At 44.2% G+C, this 16,986-nt stretch overlaps 1 protein-coding gene across 1 annotated transcript; it reads right to left on the bottom strand.

Annotated features, from left to right (window-relative positions):
• Positions 1-12,082: 12,082 nt before the first annotated feature.
• On the bottom strand, positions 12,083-13,032 carry LOC128561725 (cyclin-dependent kinase 1-like). The gene has a single exon (XM_053556285.1). It carries the CDS (start codon positions 12,905-12,907, stop codon positions 12,083-12,085), a length of 825 nt encoding a protein of 274 aa, XP_053412260.1. The 5' UTR covers positions 12,908-13,032.
• Positions 13,033-16,986: the final 3,954 nt, after the last annotated feature.

Raw genomic sequence — 16,986 nt, 5'->3', positions numbered from 1 at the left:
CAGTTTGATGAGAATATTTCAGATTGTATACAAAACCAGCACATTGTACCCCTTGATTGAACTAATGTACACAGCTATGATTTAACAATAAAAAAAGAAAAAAAAAGTGTCAGAATTCCATTGGATTATTTGTCTAGAACCCAGAAGTGAGGTTTGAACAGAAGAAAGAAGTTTGCTAATAAAAATTGCAGCCATGCACAAGCTGGAACAGGCCCTCTACAAAATAGATTATCCAAATAGCCGAAGTACTATGCAAGTGCTCAACATCATTACCCATTAAAGAAATGCAAATTAAAACCACAACAGGATACCATTTCACTGGAATGGCTAAAATTTTAAAAGACTGACAACACTAAATGTAGCTGAGGACACAGAACAAAGAGAACTCTATGCTTTACTGGTGGACATGTGAGATTACATAACTGCTATGCAGACAGGCAGTGTTTTCAAAATTTAAATATATACTAACCGTACAACCCACCAACTGCCACCCAGGTATTTACTAAGAGAAATAAAAATGTCTGTGCCGGGCGAGGTGGCTCACACCTGTAATCTAGCACTCAGGGAGACTGAAGCAGGTGGACTGCCTGAGCTCATGAGTTCAGGACCAGCCTGAGCCAGAGCGAGACCCCATCTCTAAAAACAGCCCGGTATTGTGGTGGGCACCTGTATCCCAGCTAGTCAGGAGGCTGGGGCAAGAGGATCTCTTGAGCCCAAGAGTTTGAGGTTGCTGTGAGCTACAACACCACAGCACTCAGCCCCAGGTTGACTGGATGAGACTCTATCTCAAAACACAAATAAATAAATACATAAATAAATAAAATAGAAAAATTAGCCAGGCATGGTGTTGGTGCCTGTAGTCCCAGCTATTCAGGAGGCAGAGGCAGGAGGATCACTTGAACCTGGGAATTTGAGGTTTCTGTGAGCTAGGCTGACACCACATCATTCTAGCCTGGACTAGAGACTCTATCTCAAAATAAATAAATAAATAAAATTAAAATTAAAAAAAAAATCTGTCCACACAAAGACAAATAATGCAAAATAATGTTCATGGCAGCTTTACTAATAACAACCCTTAAATGGAAACAACACACGTGTGCATCAGTCCATCCCCCGATGAACACATGTGCATTGATTGCCAAAAGATGAACAGATTGGGTGTGTCCATACAACGGAGTGCTGCCTTCCAACAAAAAGAAACAAACTACAGGTACATGGAACAACATCATGAGTGAAAGAAGTCAGGTAGAAAAGAGGACACGGGTATGAATCCATTTACACGCCACTCTAGAACAGGTAAAACAAATCTTTAGAAATAGAAATCACATCCATGGTTGCACAGGGCAGTGATGGCAGGGACTGACTGCAAAGAGGTGGTGTAGGGAGATGAATTTGGGGGGAGGTGATGAAATTGTTCTGTATCTCGATTGTGGTGCTTGTTACATGACCATACACATTTGTTAAAACTCACAAAATTGTACCATAAAATGTGTGACTTTTATTGCATAAAAATTGTACCTTAATTAATTTTTTAATTGACACCAAAGATTTAGACAAGATTCACTAGGTGAAGAGGCTGGAGTTATAAGAGAGAAGAACATGGGGCTACCAATCCAACCCACAGGGAAAAGGGTATCTCCATCTTTCATGTGGGGCTCGGAGAAGTAAAATGACTTCCCCAAGATCACACAGCTTCTAAGTAAATCTGGGGCTCACACCCTCAGCCATCAGGTCCTAAGGCCCATTTTCTTTTGTTCCTTCCCATCAGCCAGTGGCTGAGCATGATGGCCAAGCAGGGCGGAGACCCCAGCTCCTCTGCCTCCAGGAAGAAAGGCAGTGGCCCTGAGTCTGGAAACCACGAGTTATTCCCTACATATGACAATGATTCTCCTCCCCCTCACCAATGGCACAGACACTTTGGCTGCAAGGTGTGGGGATGGCTGTGGTGGTGATGGCTTTGCCCTGAGCCAGCCACAATCTCTCCAGAAGTCCTCAGTAGCACACCAGCAAGGTGACAAGCCACAGTTGGGGATGCTGCCCAGGCCTGCCAGGCACCCAGAGAACCTTAGTGAGATCTGCTTCAGAGGAAAAATCATAGCCTGCCCCAATCTGCCAGGGGTCTCGACACTGACCCACTTTCTGTGGGTCACGGAATACAAGGTTTGAAAGCCTAAAGCATTAGGCTAAAAATTGAAAGCCTAAAGCATTATCACCAATTACCAGACACCAATTACCTCTCTTGCCTCCTCCTGTGTACCATGTACCCAGTCTGTATTCCAGCGGCAGCAGAACATTCCTCCAAACCCCTTTTTGCGACATAACTTTGCTCAAGTCACTTCCTCAGTCTTCGTCTTTCCATCCTCCCTCTGCCTATGGCAATCTTCTTAGACAGCACACCTCTGAACAACCCCAGCCTTCTCTCCAATCAGAGCGCGTCACACATTCCTCTTTGTTCCCATAGTGCATTTGCATACACTTTTCTTTAGCATTTTTCATTCTGCTTGAATAAAGGTTAATTCAAATGTCAGTTTCTGCCAGCTGCCTTGAATGTCAGGCATCTATCTAACCCAACTTTGTTTTCATCTGCAAGTAACACAGTGCCTGGCACTCTGGAATCACCAGGGAAATGCTCCTTCACCTTCTCTTTCTTTCTAAGAGACAGGGTCTCCCTCCATCACCCAGGCTGCAGTGCATGGCATCATTATAGCTCACTGCAGCCTTGAACTCTTGGACTCAAGTGATCCTCCTGCCTCAGACTCCTGAGTAGCTGAGGCTACAGGCACGTACTGTCATGCCCAGATAATTATTTTTTTCCATAGAGACAAGGCCTTGTTACGTTGCCCAGGCTAGTCTCAAACTGCTGGCATCAAGCAATCCTCCTTCCTGCCTTCGACCCCAAAGTGATGGATTACAGGCATGAGCCACTGCCACTTGGTTGGGGAATGCTTCTTCAGTTAAACTGAATCCTCCAAGAGCCCTGTGAGGTGGATATTATTAGTCTGATTGTGCTCATAAGGAATGTTAGGTTCAGAAAAATTAGGTGATTTTCCCAAAGTCACATAGCTAGTTTAGCAGTGGAACAGTGGAATGGAACAGGTGAATGGATTTTCCCAGGCTACAGTCCTGATCTCTGCACGTGTCCTGCTCTGTAGGGTGTGGACCCCAAGGCAGACTCCCCAGTCTCTGGCCTGGCCAGAGAGAGAGGTCTGAGCAAAGTGCTCCCTCACACCTGGGAATTAATCTAGGCCAACCACAGATTGTCCGCAGAGTCTGCCCAACCTCCCCACAGATCCCAAGCGTAGGGTACATGTGTGCCGCCCTGACAGAACCCGGGGTGTGGAGGATAGGCTGAGATATACCAGAAGGAGGGTCTAGCAGAGGCAACAGGAGAGAGGTGAAAACACCGAAACTGGGCAGAGATGGACACCACGAGGAACTGAGAAACGAGACAGATAAAGAGAGAGAAGGAAGGACAGAGACCAGAGCAAGAAGTCAGGCAAAGGAAAGAAGGGGAAGGAGGAAGTGTCCAGGAGAAACACACAAAGGGAGGCCTGGCGGAGGCCAGTGCGGCTTTCCAGCTCCTCTTTGGTGCTCCCAGAGGCCTTGCTCCCTGGGGCCAGGGCATCCCACCTGTCCTTCTTCGTGTCAATCAGCGGCCTCTGGCAAATGGCAGCTCCGTGACCATCCCTGTCTGTTTAGAAAGAGACACACTTTCAGCTCCATGAGGCAAGGTCAGCTCCGCTCCAGGAGGAGAAAGCTCCTCCAAGGTCAGGCTCTCTGGCATGTTGGCTGAGGGGCTGGATTTGAATCCACAGCTCTGGCCTCCCAGTTCACTCCCCAGACGGCCACAGGCAAGCTTCCCTAGCAAGCCCCTGTCTCATGCTGGGGACTACTGTCAGCAGACCTCCTTTTCCGCTCCTCCATCTAGAATGAAAAATGGGAGTGACCTTGGTCAAATTTCTCAACTTCTCTGTGTCAGGACATCCTCACGTGTGCAAAGAGGAAAAAATGAGAGGCACATCTTTTACTGCACGTGCCTAAAGCAACCAGTTGCATGGAGTCATTCTGATTTTACTCTCATGGACCCTTCCTCACCCGCAGGATGGTATTTCCCATAATAAGGGATGTGTCCAGGAAAAGTGCATTCGAAATGGACTCTAGATGTCTGCCTTCCAGAAAACATCCTCCAGTCATCCAGTCTCCTGCTGTTCATCAGCATAACCACCCACTTCCACCAACCTCCAGGGTTCATTTATCTTCTCTGCTGGCACTTAATGAGCACCTCCCATGATCTGGGGATGAGGAGTGAACAAAACAGGCAAAAGCACTGGACAAAAACAAAGAAAAGAGGGAGATACGGAATTTGGGGGATGAGGATGGAGGTGGGTTGCAATTTTCTTTTTTTTTTTTTTTTATTGTTGGGGATTCACTGAGGGTACAATAAGCCAGTTACACTGATTGCAATTGTTAGGTACAGTCCCTCTTACAATCATGTCTTGCCCCCATAAAGTGTGACACACACTAAGGCCCCACCCCCCTCCCTCCATCCCTCTTTCTGCTTCCCCCCCCCATAACCTTAATTGTCATTAATTGTCCTCATATCAAGATTGAGTACATAGGATTCATGCTTCTCCATTCTTGTGATGCTTTACTAAGAATAATGTCTTCCACTTCCATCCAGGTTAATACGAAGGACGTAAAGTCTCCATTTTTTTTAATGGCTGAATAGTATTCCATGGTATACGTATACCACAGCTTGTTAATCCATTCCTGGGTTGGTGGGCATTTAGGCTGTTTCCACATTTTGGCAATTGTAAATTGAGCTGCAATAAACAGTCTAGTACAAGTGTCCTTATGATAAAAGGATTTCTTTCCTTCTGGGTAGATGCCCAGTAATGGGATTGCAGGATCAAATGGGAGGTCTAGCTTGAGTGCTTTGAGGTTTCTCCATACTTCCTTCCAGAAAGGTTGTACTAGTTTGCAGTCCCACCAGCAGTGTAAAAGTGTTCCCTTCTCTCCACATCCACGCCAGCATCTGAAGTTTTGAGATTTTGTGATGTGGGCCATTCTCACTGGGGTTAGATGATATCTCAGGGATGTTTTGATTTGCATTTCTCTAATATATAGAGATGATGAACATTTTTTCATGTGTTTGTTAGCCATTCGTCTGTCATCTTTAGAGAAAGTTCTATTCATGTCTCTTGCCCATTAATATAAGGGATTGTTGGCTTTTTTCATGTGGATTAATTTGAGTTCTCTATAGATCCTGGTTATCAAGCTTTTGTCTGATTGAAAATATGCAAATATCTTTTCCCATTGTGTGGGTTGTCTCTTTGCTTTGGTTATTGTCTCCTTAGCTGTACAGAAGCTTTTCAGTTTAATGAAGTCCCATTTGTTTATTTTTGTTGTTGTTGCAATTGCCATGGCAGTCTTCTTCATGAAGTCTTCCCCCAGGCCAATATCTTCCAGTGTTTTTCCTATGCTTTCTTGGAGGATTTTTATTGTTTCATGCCTTAAATTTAAGTCCTTTATCCATCTTGAATCAATTTTTGTGAGTGGGGAAAGGTGTGGGTCCAGTTTCAGTCTTTTACATGTAGACATCCAATTCTCCCAACACCATTGATTGAATAGGGAGTTTCCCCCAAGGTAAGTTCTTGTTTGGTTTATCGAAGATTAGATGGTTGTAAAATGTTAGTTTCATTTCTTGGTGTTCAATTCGATTCCAAGTGTCTATGTCTCTGTTTTTGTGCCAGTACCATGCTGTCTTGAGCACTATGGCTTTGTAGTACAGACTAAAATCTGGTTTGCTGATGCCCCCAGCTTTATTTTTGTTACAGAGAACTGCCTTAGCTATACGGGTTTTTTTCCGGTTCCATACAAAACGCAGAATCATTTTTTCCAAATCTTGAAAGTACGATGTAGGTACTTTGATAGGAATGGCATTGAATAGGTAGGTTGCTTTGGGAAGTATAGACATTTTAACAATGTTGGTTCTTCCCATCCATGAGCATGGTATGTTCTTCCATTTGTTAATATCCTCTGCTATTTCCTTTCTGAGGATTTCATAATTTTCTTTATAGAGGTCCTTCACCTCCTTCGTTAGGTATATTCCTAGGTATTTCATTTTCTTTGAAACTATGGTGAAGGGAGTTGTGTCCTTAATTAGCTTCTCATCTTGACTGTTATTGGTGTATACAAAGGCTACTGACTTGTGGACATTGATTTTATATCCTGAAACATTACTGTATTTTTTGATGACTTCTAGGAGTCTTGTGGTTGAGTCTTTGGGATTCTCTAAGTATATGATCATGTCATCAGCAAAGAGGGAGAGTTTGACCTCCTCTGCTCCCATTTGGATTCCCTTTATTTCCTTGTCTTGCCTAATTGTATTGGCTAGAACTTCCAGCACTACGTTGAATAGTAAAGGTGACAGAGGACAACCTTGTCTGGTTCCAGTTCTAAGAGGAAAAGCTTTCAGTTTTACTCCATTCAGTAAAATATTGGCTGTGGGTTTGTCATAGATAGCTTCAATCAGTTTTAGAAATGTGCCACCTATGCCTATACTCTTCAGTGTTCTAATTAGAAAAGGATGCTGGATTTTATCAAATGCTTTTTCTGCATCTATTGAGAGGATCATGTGATCTTTATTTTTGCCTCTGTTAATATGGTGGATAACGTTTATGGACTTGCGTATGTTAAACCAGCCTTGCATCCCTGGGATGAAGCCTACTTGATCATGATGAATGACTTTTTTGATGATAAGCTGTAATCTATTGGCTAGGATTTTGTTGAGAATTTTTGCATCTATATTCATGAGTGAGATTGGTCTGAAATTCTCCTTTTTGTTTGGGTCTTTCCCTGGTTTTGGTATCAGGGTGATGTTTGCTTCATAGAATGTGTTGGGGAAGATTCCTTCTTCCTCAATTTTTTGGAATAATTTCTGCAGTACAGGAATAAGCTCTTCCTTGAAGGTTTGATAGAATTCTGGAGTGAAGCCATCTGGACCAGGGCATTTTTTAGTTGGAAGCTTTTTTATTGTTTCTTTGATCTCAGTGCTTGAAATTGGTCTGTTCAGGAGGTCTATTTCTTCCTGGCTAAGTCTAGGGAGAGTGTGTGATTCCAAATATTGATCCATTTCCTTCACGTTGTCAAATTTCTGGGCATAGAGTTTCTGGTAGTATTCAGAGATGATCTCTTGTATCTCTGTGGGATCAGTTGTTATTTCCCCTTTATCGTTTCTGATTGAGGTTACTAGAGATTTTACTTTTCTATTTCTAGTTAGTCTGGCCAATGGTTTATCTATTTTATTTATTTTTTCAAAAAACCAACTCCTTGTTTCATTAATTTTCTGAATGATTCTTTTGTTTTCAATTTCATTGATCTCTGATTTGATTTTGGATATTTCTTTTCTTCTACTGAGTTTAGGCTTAGATTGTTCTTCTTTTTCCAAATCCCTAAGATCTCTTGTGAGATTGTTGATGTGCTCTCTTTCTGTTTTTCGAATGTAGGCATCTAAAGCAATGAATTTTCCTCTCAAAACTGCTTTTGCAGTATCCCACAGGTTTTGGTAGCTTGTGTCTTCATTGTTGTTATGCTCAAGGAAGTTAATGATTTCCTGTTTTATTTCTTCCTGCACCCATCTGTTATTCAACAGAAGATTGTTTAATTTCCATGCCTTTGGGTGGGGTCGAGCATTTTTGTTAGAGTTGAGTTCCACCTTTAGTGCCTTATGGTCTGAAAAGATACAAGGTAAAATTTCAATTCTTTTGATTCTGTTGATATTTGTTTTGTGTCCCAGGATATGATCAATTTTGGAGAATGTTCCATGGGGTGATGAGAAGAATGTATATTCTTTATCTTTGGGGTGGAGTGTTCCATATGCGTCTATCAAGCATAGTTGTTCTGGGGTCTCATTTAAATCTCTTATATCTTTGTTTAATTTCTGTTTAGAGGATCTGTCCAGCTCTGTAAGAGGTGTGTTAAAGTCCCCTGTTATGATGGTATTATCAGATATCATATTGCTCAGACTGAGTAAGGTCTGTTTCAAGAATCTGGGAGCATTTAAATTGGGTGCATAAATATTTAGAATTGAAATGTCTTCTTGTTGTAGTTTTCCCTTGACCAATATAAAGTGACCATCTTTGTCTTTTTGGACTTTAGTTGCTTTAAATCCACATGTATCTGAAAATAAGATTGCAACTCCTCTTTTCTTCTGAATTCCATTTGCCTGAAAAATTGTCTTCCAACCCTTGACTCGGAGCTTTAATTTGTCTTTTGAAGCCAGGTGTGTTTCTTGCAGACAGCAAATGGATGGCTTGTGTTTTTTAATCCAGTCAGCCAATCTATGTCTCTTTAGTGGGGAATTCAAGCCATTAACATTTATGGAGATAATTGATAAGTGTGGTAGTATTCTATTCATCTTATTTGGTGAGAGTCCATTGCTTAGTTTTGTCTTTTGCATCAGTGTGGAGGTTAGGTTCTGTCCTTTGATTTCTGAGTTCTTACTTTGCTGCTGATCCATTGTGGTGGTCAGTGTGCAGAACAGGTTGAAGTATCTCCTGTAGAGCTGGTCTTGTTGTGGCGAATTTTCTCTATGTTTGTATATCCGTAAATGATTTGATTTCTCCGTCAATTTTGAAGCTTAGCTTAGCAGGGTACAGAATTCTGGGCTGGAAATTGTTCTGTTTAAGTAGATTAAAGGTAGATGACCATTGTCTTCTTGCTTGGCAAGTTTCATTAGAGAAGTCTGCGGTCAATCTGATGGATTTGCCCCTGTAGGTCAACTGGCGCTTACTCCTGGCAGCTTGCAGAATCTTTTCTTTTGTCTTGACTTTGGACAGGTTCATCACAATGTGTCTTGGAGAAGCTCGGTTAGAGTTGAGGCGACCTGGGGTCCGATATCCCTCTGAAAGCAGTGTGTCAGAATCTTTGGTGATGTTTGGGAAATTTTCTTTTATAATATTCTCTAGTATGGCTTCCATTCCTCTGGGGCATTCTTCTTCCCCTTCTGGAATTCCTATAACTCGTATGTTGGAACGCTTCATAAAGTCCCATAATTCTGACAGTGAACGTTCTGCTTTCTCTCTCTTCTTTTCTGCCTCTTTTACTATCTGAGTTATCTCAAAAACTTTGTCTTCTACCTCTGAAATTCTTTCTTCTGCATGGTCTAACCTGTTGCTGATACTTTCCATTGCATCTTTAAGTTCCCTGATTGACTGTTTCATTTCCTTCAGCTCTGCTATATCCTTTTTATATTCTTCATATCGTTCATCTCTGATTTGATTCTGTTTTTGGATTTCCTTTTGGTTATTTTCCACTTTATTAGCAGTTTCCTTCATTGTTTCCATCATTTCTTTCATTGTTTTCAACATGTGTATTCTAAATTACCTTTCTGTCATTCCTAACATTTCTGTATAGGTGGAATCCTCTGCAGTAGCTACCTCATGGTCCCTTGGCGGGGTTGTTCTGGACTGGTTCTTCATGTTGCCTGGAGTTTTCTGCTGATTCTTCCTCATGAGTGATTTCTTTTATCTGTTTCCTTGCCCTAATTTTCCTTTCACTTCCTCTTGCTCTTTAAGTTCTTGTGCCTGTGGACTAAGGGTTACAGGACCAGAAGGGTGAGAAGGTTGAGGAGCAAAAAAGGGATGAAAGAAAGGAGGACTGAGTGATAAGAAAAAAAAGAAAGATAGAGAAAGGAGAGGGGGTGGGGATAAGGAATATTGACAAAAAGAAGAGAGGCACAGAAAGAGGGAGACAGGGCAATATAGGTGTACAGTAGGGTACTTTGACACAACCTTAAAAAAACCCCACCTTCTGGGGGTGCCCAGTTGGGTGGTTCCCTTGAGGTCAGCAGCTCTTTGCTAACCTGATCAGACACAGTACCCCACCTCCACCAAGTAGAGAGGAAAGACAAAAATGCTACAAATCAAACCAAAACAAGCAAACAGAAAACTTTACGGGGATAAAATTGGGTGAAAAACCAAATGATAGCGGTAGGAACACTAGCAAAAATGAAGTTGTAGTTATTAAAAAAGGCAGCAATGGGAAATTATAATTAAACTAGAAAAATTGAGAAAGAAAAAGGGATCTGTATGGAAAAGATTGAACTTAAAAAACAAAACAACATCAACAACGTCAAAATAAACAAACAAAAAAAAACCAAACAAACAAAAAAAAAAGAAAAAAATACACAACCAAAAACAAAGCAGTTTGTATATGTTATTGAATATTGTCTGGGCAACACGTGGTCTTCTGGGGTATGAGATGTTAGTCACAGCTCTGATACGACTGGAGGCTGCTGATTTCTCAAACCCCAGCAGGTAGACACCCTAAATCTCTCTTCAGCCCACTTAAAAGGCACTTTGAACTTGTAAACTTGCTGAACAGAAGCTTTCCCAGTTTTCTCGCTGGAGTGGCTATCCACTTACCCAGTGTGCCAAAACCGGTCTCACTCTGCCCCTGAGGGTTAGGGCTGCAAGGCGGCTCAGACCCCACCCTTAGGCTACTTGGTTGCTGGGTTACGGGCTCCCACCCGTTTCTAGCTCTGTGACCCTGAGGGCGGAGCTTGCTGGGGCAGATCACTGACAATGGTTCCATGTGACCCACCGCCAAACACTATTAGCTCCGTCTGGCTCAGTGGCTCAGACTGGGGCCCTAGACAACGGCCAAAGTTCTCTGCACTCCCGCTCAGGCCTTCCCCAAGGCAGTTCAACTCAGTGCCCAGTCCAAGGACATCAAAACAGTTCACAGGTAAGGCCTTTCTGGTTTTCAGTCTCGCTGCTACTGAACTTACAGTTGTGGGCGGGTTTAGACGGATTGAACACACGCGACCACTTGCTGGTTTTCCACTGTTTTAGTCCTCCTCTTGGGGTCCAGAAGTCTCTCGCTGACTCCCTGTATCCTCATAGGAGTGATGATAGGCAGTTCCCACCAGCCAGAGATGCCTGGAGTCCTATCTCCCCAGACTCACGGTGCCCAGATGCAAGGAAGCTGTTACTCGGCTGCCATCTTGCTCCGCCTCCCTCTCTGTCTCTCGGGTTGCAATTTTCAAAAGGGTGGCAGAGAAAGCCTTGGTGAGATGGCAAAATATAAGCAAATATATGAAGGAGGCCAGGGAGAGAGTCATGCACTTACGGGCAGGAAGGGCCTTCCAGGAAAAGGAAGCTGCTGGAGCAAATGCTGGGAGGCAGATGTGAGCCCAGCGGCTTTGGAGACCAGCCAAGGGTCAGAGCGGCTGACGTGTAGGGAGCCAGGCGGGAGAAGTGAGGGAGATGGGGGCTCAGATGGAGGGCAGTGTGGGCTGCCTCCCTGCTCTGCTGCTGTGTAACAAATTAGTACAACAGTAGCAGCTTCAAACGCCCCCAGTATTTCAGTGTCTGCAGGTCAGAAGTCTGGGCACAGTGCAACTGGGTTCTCTGTAAGCTGCAATCAAATGTCAGCTGAATGTCCTCATCTGGGGCTCAAGCGGAGAAGCACCTGTCCCCAAGGTCACATGGCAGCACCAGTTCTATACAGGTTCTGGGTGGAAGACCCCAGTGTAGCATGGAGTGTGCACTGGAGGGGGCTCTCTGCTCCTTGCTGCTGGCCCTCCCCACGTGCAGCTGGAGACAAGGCAGCCTGCTTCTCCAAGGGCTTGCCTCTAGCAAGATGACATGACAATTTCACAGTCTTATGTAATATAATCCGGTACATGAACCCACATGTGTCCTGCCACCTTCCCTGATTTCTTTGTCATGGTCAGAAGCATGTCACAGGTTCTGCCCACACTCACGCAGGGGGGTGAATGGCAGGAGGTGGGGTTATGGGGCCACCTTAGCATCTATCTGTCACCTCCTAGCCCATTTTATTTTTATTTTTTTTTTAGAATATTTACATTTTTAAGTTATATTTTTGAAATTAGAAGATGAAGTACAGCATAAGTTTTACAACAAAGAAAAGAAAAATATACAAGATAAAAACAGAGTTAACAGTAAAAATACAACTATCTGGAACATGGAAACTTTTTGTCAGAAAGTTACATCTTCTTAATCCAATTGTCCAAATCATTAAAATATGGATGATTCAATGCCATTTTGCCAGAAATTCATTTGGCAGGATCATAGACTAACATTTTTGAGAGCAAATCTAAGCCATTTTCATCCAAGTTTTTGACATGGGAGGCTAGACTTCCTGGTTTCCACTTGGGAAATGTGTTCTTAGAGTCCTGTAAAGATTCTACTTCTGGCCACACTTCATTATTGGGAGTGCCCAAAGCTCTGAAAATCCTGAAGAGTTGATCGATTTCTGAATCCCCATGGAAAAGCGGTTTCTTAGTTGCTAATTCTGCAAATATGGTGCCTATACTCCAAATGTCAACTGGAGTCGAGTCACGAGCTGACCCCAAAAATACTTCTGGGGATCTGTACCAGGGTGTTACTACCTCATGTGTATATACCCGAATGGGCATTCCAAAAGCTCTGGCAAGGCCAAAATCAGCCAGTTTAATTGTTCCTTTGTCATCAATCAGGAGATTTTGAGGTGTTAAGTCTCGGTGAAGAACTCTTCTAGAGTGACAAAACACAATGCCCTGGAGGATTTGGTATAAATAACTCTTAACAAGTGAAGAATCCATGAACTGACCAGCAGGGATAGAATCAAAATATTTCTTGAGGTCCATGGAAAGAAATTCAAAGATGAGATATAACCTGGAATCCTGAATAAGCACATCTTGAAGACTGACTATATTAGGATGACGAAGTTCTTTTAATAGAGAAATTTCCCGAATTGCAGTGCTAGGAACCCCTTCCTCTCCACTTTCTAGTCTGATTTTCTTCATGGCTACCACTTGACCTGTAGTTTTGTGTCTACCCTTATACACAACTCCATAGGTACCCTCTCCAATTTTCTCTATTTTGGTATAATCTTCCATAGTTAATCAATAAGTATGGCAGATCCTCAGCAACTCTACCCAGCTTATTATCCCGTGGCGGTTGCCGCGGCAGCTACCACTTTAGCGTTGCTACTCTCTCAACTTCCAGGAGCCAGCTTTGAAGCTAAGTGTGTCTCCTAGCCCATTTTAAAGGACCAGGGCTTTACTACAAGATGAGGATTTGGAGCTGAGGAGTCACAAGATCTCCATATTTTAAAAGGACCTCTCTGGCTGCCATGTTGAGAGAGACTGAGGGGGCAAGGAAGGACAAAGGACAGCAGTTAGTAGCTACAGAAACCTGGACAGAGCGGGGGTCTGGACTAACACTGTTCCCTTATTCCCTCCACTTCTGAGGGTCCCAGAGGCTGTCCCGGGGATGACACTCCCCCAGCAGGCTTTGGCCCCTCTCCTTCCACTTGGCTCAGGTCCTGGCCCCCTCTTTTCTTAAGGTCTCTTCCATCCCACACCCTGGCCCCCACAGCAGGCACGGATGGGGACCTGTGAGTGAGTGTCTCATAGTGCTAATACTGAGAATACTAGGAGAACTAAGACCCAGCTTCTCTGCCAGCACAGGGACAAAGGTATGGAGGGACAGGGGTTTGAGGCCAGGCGTGCAGCTCTGGGAGTGTCTGAATCACCTAAGCCTCATGATATAAATGAAACATGTTCTTAACATGCTGGGTGGAAGTTGTCTCTACCTCGACCTCTCCCAGAGCTGTCTGCTCTGCCTTGCTAATTCTCCTCTTCTACTTGAAGCCGGAGTTAGGTCCCTCTTAGTAGCCTTTATGTCCAGAGAAGGGCAGTCCCATATAAATATAAAGTGAGCAGGGCAACAGGTTGTAATTTAACAACATCTAATGGCCACATTAAATTTTTTAAGTGAATTTAATTTTAATAATACATTAACCCAATATATCCAAAGTATTACCCTTTCAATATGTATTCCTATGAAACATTATTAATGAGGTACTTGACAAAATGCCTAATAGCACCTCTCAATTTAGATGCTGAATTTTTACTGGGAATATGGGGTCCATATTTAGGTTTCCCTAAGTTTACATGGAAAAAGTTAGGTTCATTGGCTCAGTGCTTGTAGCTCAGTGAGTAGGGCACCAGCCACATATGCTGAGGCTGGCAGGTCTGGCCCAGGCCTGCTAAAGAACAATGACAACTCCAGACAAAAAATAGCCAGGCCTTGTGTAAGGCGCCTGTAGTCCTAGATACTGGGGAGGCTGAGGCAAGAGAATCGGTTAAGCCCAACAGTTTGGGGTTGCTGTGAGCTGTGATGCCACAGCCCTCTACCAAGGGCACCATAGTGAGACTCTGTCTCAAAAAAAAAAAAAAAGAAAAGAAAAAGAAAAAGGTTCACATACCTAAGTTGTCTCATACATACTTAAATGTTTTCCAATAACTGAATAGAGTATCAGTTTTTTAAATTTATTTTTACATTAGTTAAAATTAAATCAACAATTTGGGTCCTCAGCTGCGCACACAAGCCTCATTTCAAGTGTTCAACACCCACGTGTGACTGGTGACCACAGAGGGTTCCCCGCTTCTGTCTGGGTCCCAGCTACCCTACTCTGCTCTGGCTTCCCCCACTTTAACCCAAGTCCACCCTGACCCTGCTGTCCTCCCCTCCTGCCTGCCTCCCACCCTACACCCTCACCTCCCTGCTTGGAGCTCCTCGGAGCCAGCTTCTCTCCTGTCCTCACCAAAGCCGCCCAGGACTCATACAGGCCCCCAGCCCATTTTCACCTGGTTCTCATCTATGCATAAACATTAGCACAGCAGAAAGCCGATTTGCATACTGATCGCCTCAGCTCTAGTCCAATTCAGACTTTTGGAACCAGGAAGAGGCTTTCTCCTCCCCTCCCACTACAGGGCCAAAGAAAATTGGGTCTTGTCCTCCAGTCCCCCCATAGGAGGTGGGGTTACGGTGGCTGCTTGGCTTCTGAGACAGGAGGTGTCATCACCACTGGGAAGGAGGGTAGGGAAGATGCCAGTACAGGGATGGTAGTGGGGGAGGGGGGATGCCTGTTGGGGTGTACCCGGGAGGAGGACTTTTCACATCTGGTCCATTGTGTCAGAATGATTTGGTTGTTAAATGAGCACTTTAAGGCATTATTTAATATTTCATATTTTTAAATTTTTATAATTTAAATTCTTTCCTGCAGGCTTTTTTTTTTTTTTTAAGCTTTAGATCACTGTCTAGAATTGGTTTGCTTTGCATAATTCCATCCTTAGGGCCCTCTCCTGGCTACCTGCAGCTAGGATGCCTGAACTCCGCATTCCCTTCCCAGGTGTCCACTTGGGGTAGCACTGACTCCGGCCTCCCCTCTCTGGGAATGAGCCAGCCTCACAGCTGCTGAGAGAGCTGGGATAATCCTTCCGGAGCTATTTCAAGGATTAGTCCCTCTGCCCTGTGCCCAGCTGCCACATAAATGGGGTTTCAGGACTGCCCCAGGGAAGGGAGGGCTGCTCCCATAATGCAAAGTGGGGCAGACAGTGGGCACCAGGCTCCAGATCCCCTTTCTCGCCTCACAGAGTACAGACTCCTCAGCTCCTAACCTCCTCCAAGGCTGCAGAGGAGGCAAGAATTGGGGCAGAAGCAGAGCTGCACCGTCCTCATGTGGGTCACTCAGGGCTCCCTCTGAGAACCGAGTCTTTTCTCACCTGGAGGGACAGGTATTGTCCCAAGAAGGAGACACTGATGGCTTTATGAACACCCACCCTGCCCTTGATGCTGCTGAATACAGGTAAGTCCCAGCAAATCTGGGGGACCCCGATTTTGGCATGAGAAAGGAGGGGCTTCTTCTGAGCCCAACGACAATGACTCTAGACTTCCATCACATTCTGGCTCCAGGCCAGACTCCTCCCTATAAGACCTTCTTTGGCCTCTTTGGTGTAATATAGTGGGTAAAAGAGCTTATTAAGAGGCTGGCTATCTGACCTTGGACAAGGTCTTAAACCTTTCAAAGCCTCATTTTTCCCCAACTGTAAAAAGGAATGATGGTAATATTTTTCTCACTAAATTCTTGTAAGTATTAAATATTGTATGTGTACCATACATGTTATTTTACACACAACTAAGTCTAACATTTGTTAGGGAGTAGAATTGGTATGCACCACTAATAAACATAGAAGGTCACCCACAGGTCAGATACCCTAACGTAACTGGCGCCGAGTAGGGGCTCTAAGAATGGTATTCCATTTGTGGTCTGTGCATTAGTATCCCTACCCACTTCTCTTACCCACCCCTCAGTACCTTTCAGCAACACCAGACAGCTTAAGAAACTCTTATTCCCACTCCACACCCAACTGGACATTTTCTCACCCCTGGTGATTGTAGCAGAAATTGGCCAGCTCTTCATTCTGGGTATTTAGCGAGGCTGCATTCCCCCTGCCACCTTGCAGTCAGGTGTGGCCCTGTGAGCAAACTCTAGTCAGTAGGACATGAGCAAGAGTGACTTGTGTTGCTACCAGGCTTGTACCATCCAACCTCCCATATGTGCTTCTGCTCACTGTTTCCATTTCCAAGGAGCATGGCCGTCCTGGTGCCCCCGAGGAATCATGGTAGACCTGCAGGTGGGAAGAATCTGGGTCCTGACTTAGCATGCTATGGATTTGGTCATTCCACTAATGAGAAATAAACTCTATTGTGATTAAGCCTTCCTTCCTTCCTTCCTTCCTTCCTTTCTTTCCTATTCGTTACAGCGACTAGCCTTCTTTTAATTAAAGCATCCATGCTGTCCCATGGCCCTGGAGTTCTGGTGCCTGCTCCCTGGGTACCAGGGTAACTCCTACTTATCCTTTAAGCTTCCCCTCTGACATCACATCCTCCAGAGAGCCTCTCTAAGGACCTCAACCCCTCTGCCAAGAGATAGGTCTCTCCAGCAGATCTGTGTACTTGGCTGCCCTCTAGCCAGTCTCCCCTTCTTCCTCAGAGATCCCAATTTTGTTCTGGGTGGCAATGTACTCAATTAAAAAATGCTCATTTCCCCAGACTCCCTTGTAGCTAGAAGCAGCCATGTGGTCCTGTGCTGGCCAAGAAGATGTAAGAGGAAGTAGCTGGGCCTCAA

This window comes from Nycticebus coucang, chromosome 12 (assembly GCF_027406575.1).
Source record: "Nycticebus coucang isolate mNycCou1 chromosome 12, mNycCou1.pri, whole genome shotgun sequence".
NCBI lineage: Eukaryota > Metazoa > Chordata > Mammalia > Primates > Lorisidae > Nycticebus > Nycticebus coucang.
This window is presented reverse-complemented; position numbering and strand designations above follow the sequence as displayed.

Bases quoted from the DNA above. Each gene is read 5' to 3' on its own strand.
- LOC128561725 (XM_053556285.1), bottom strand. From the start codon at position 12,907: ATGGAAGATTATACCAAAATAGAGAAAATTGGAGAGGGTACCTATGGA.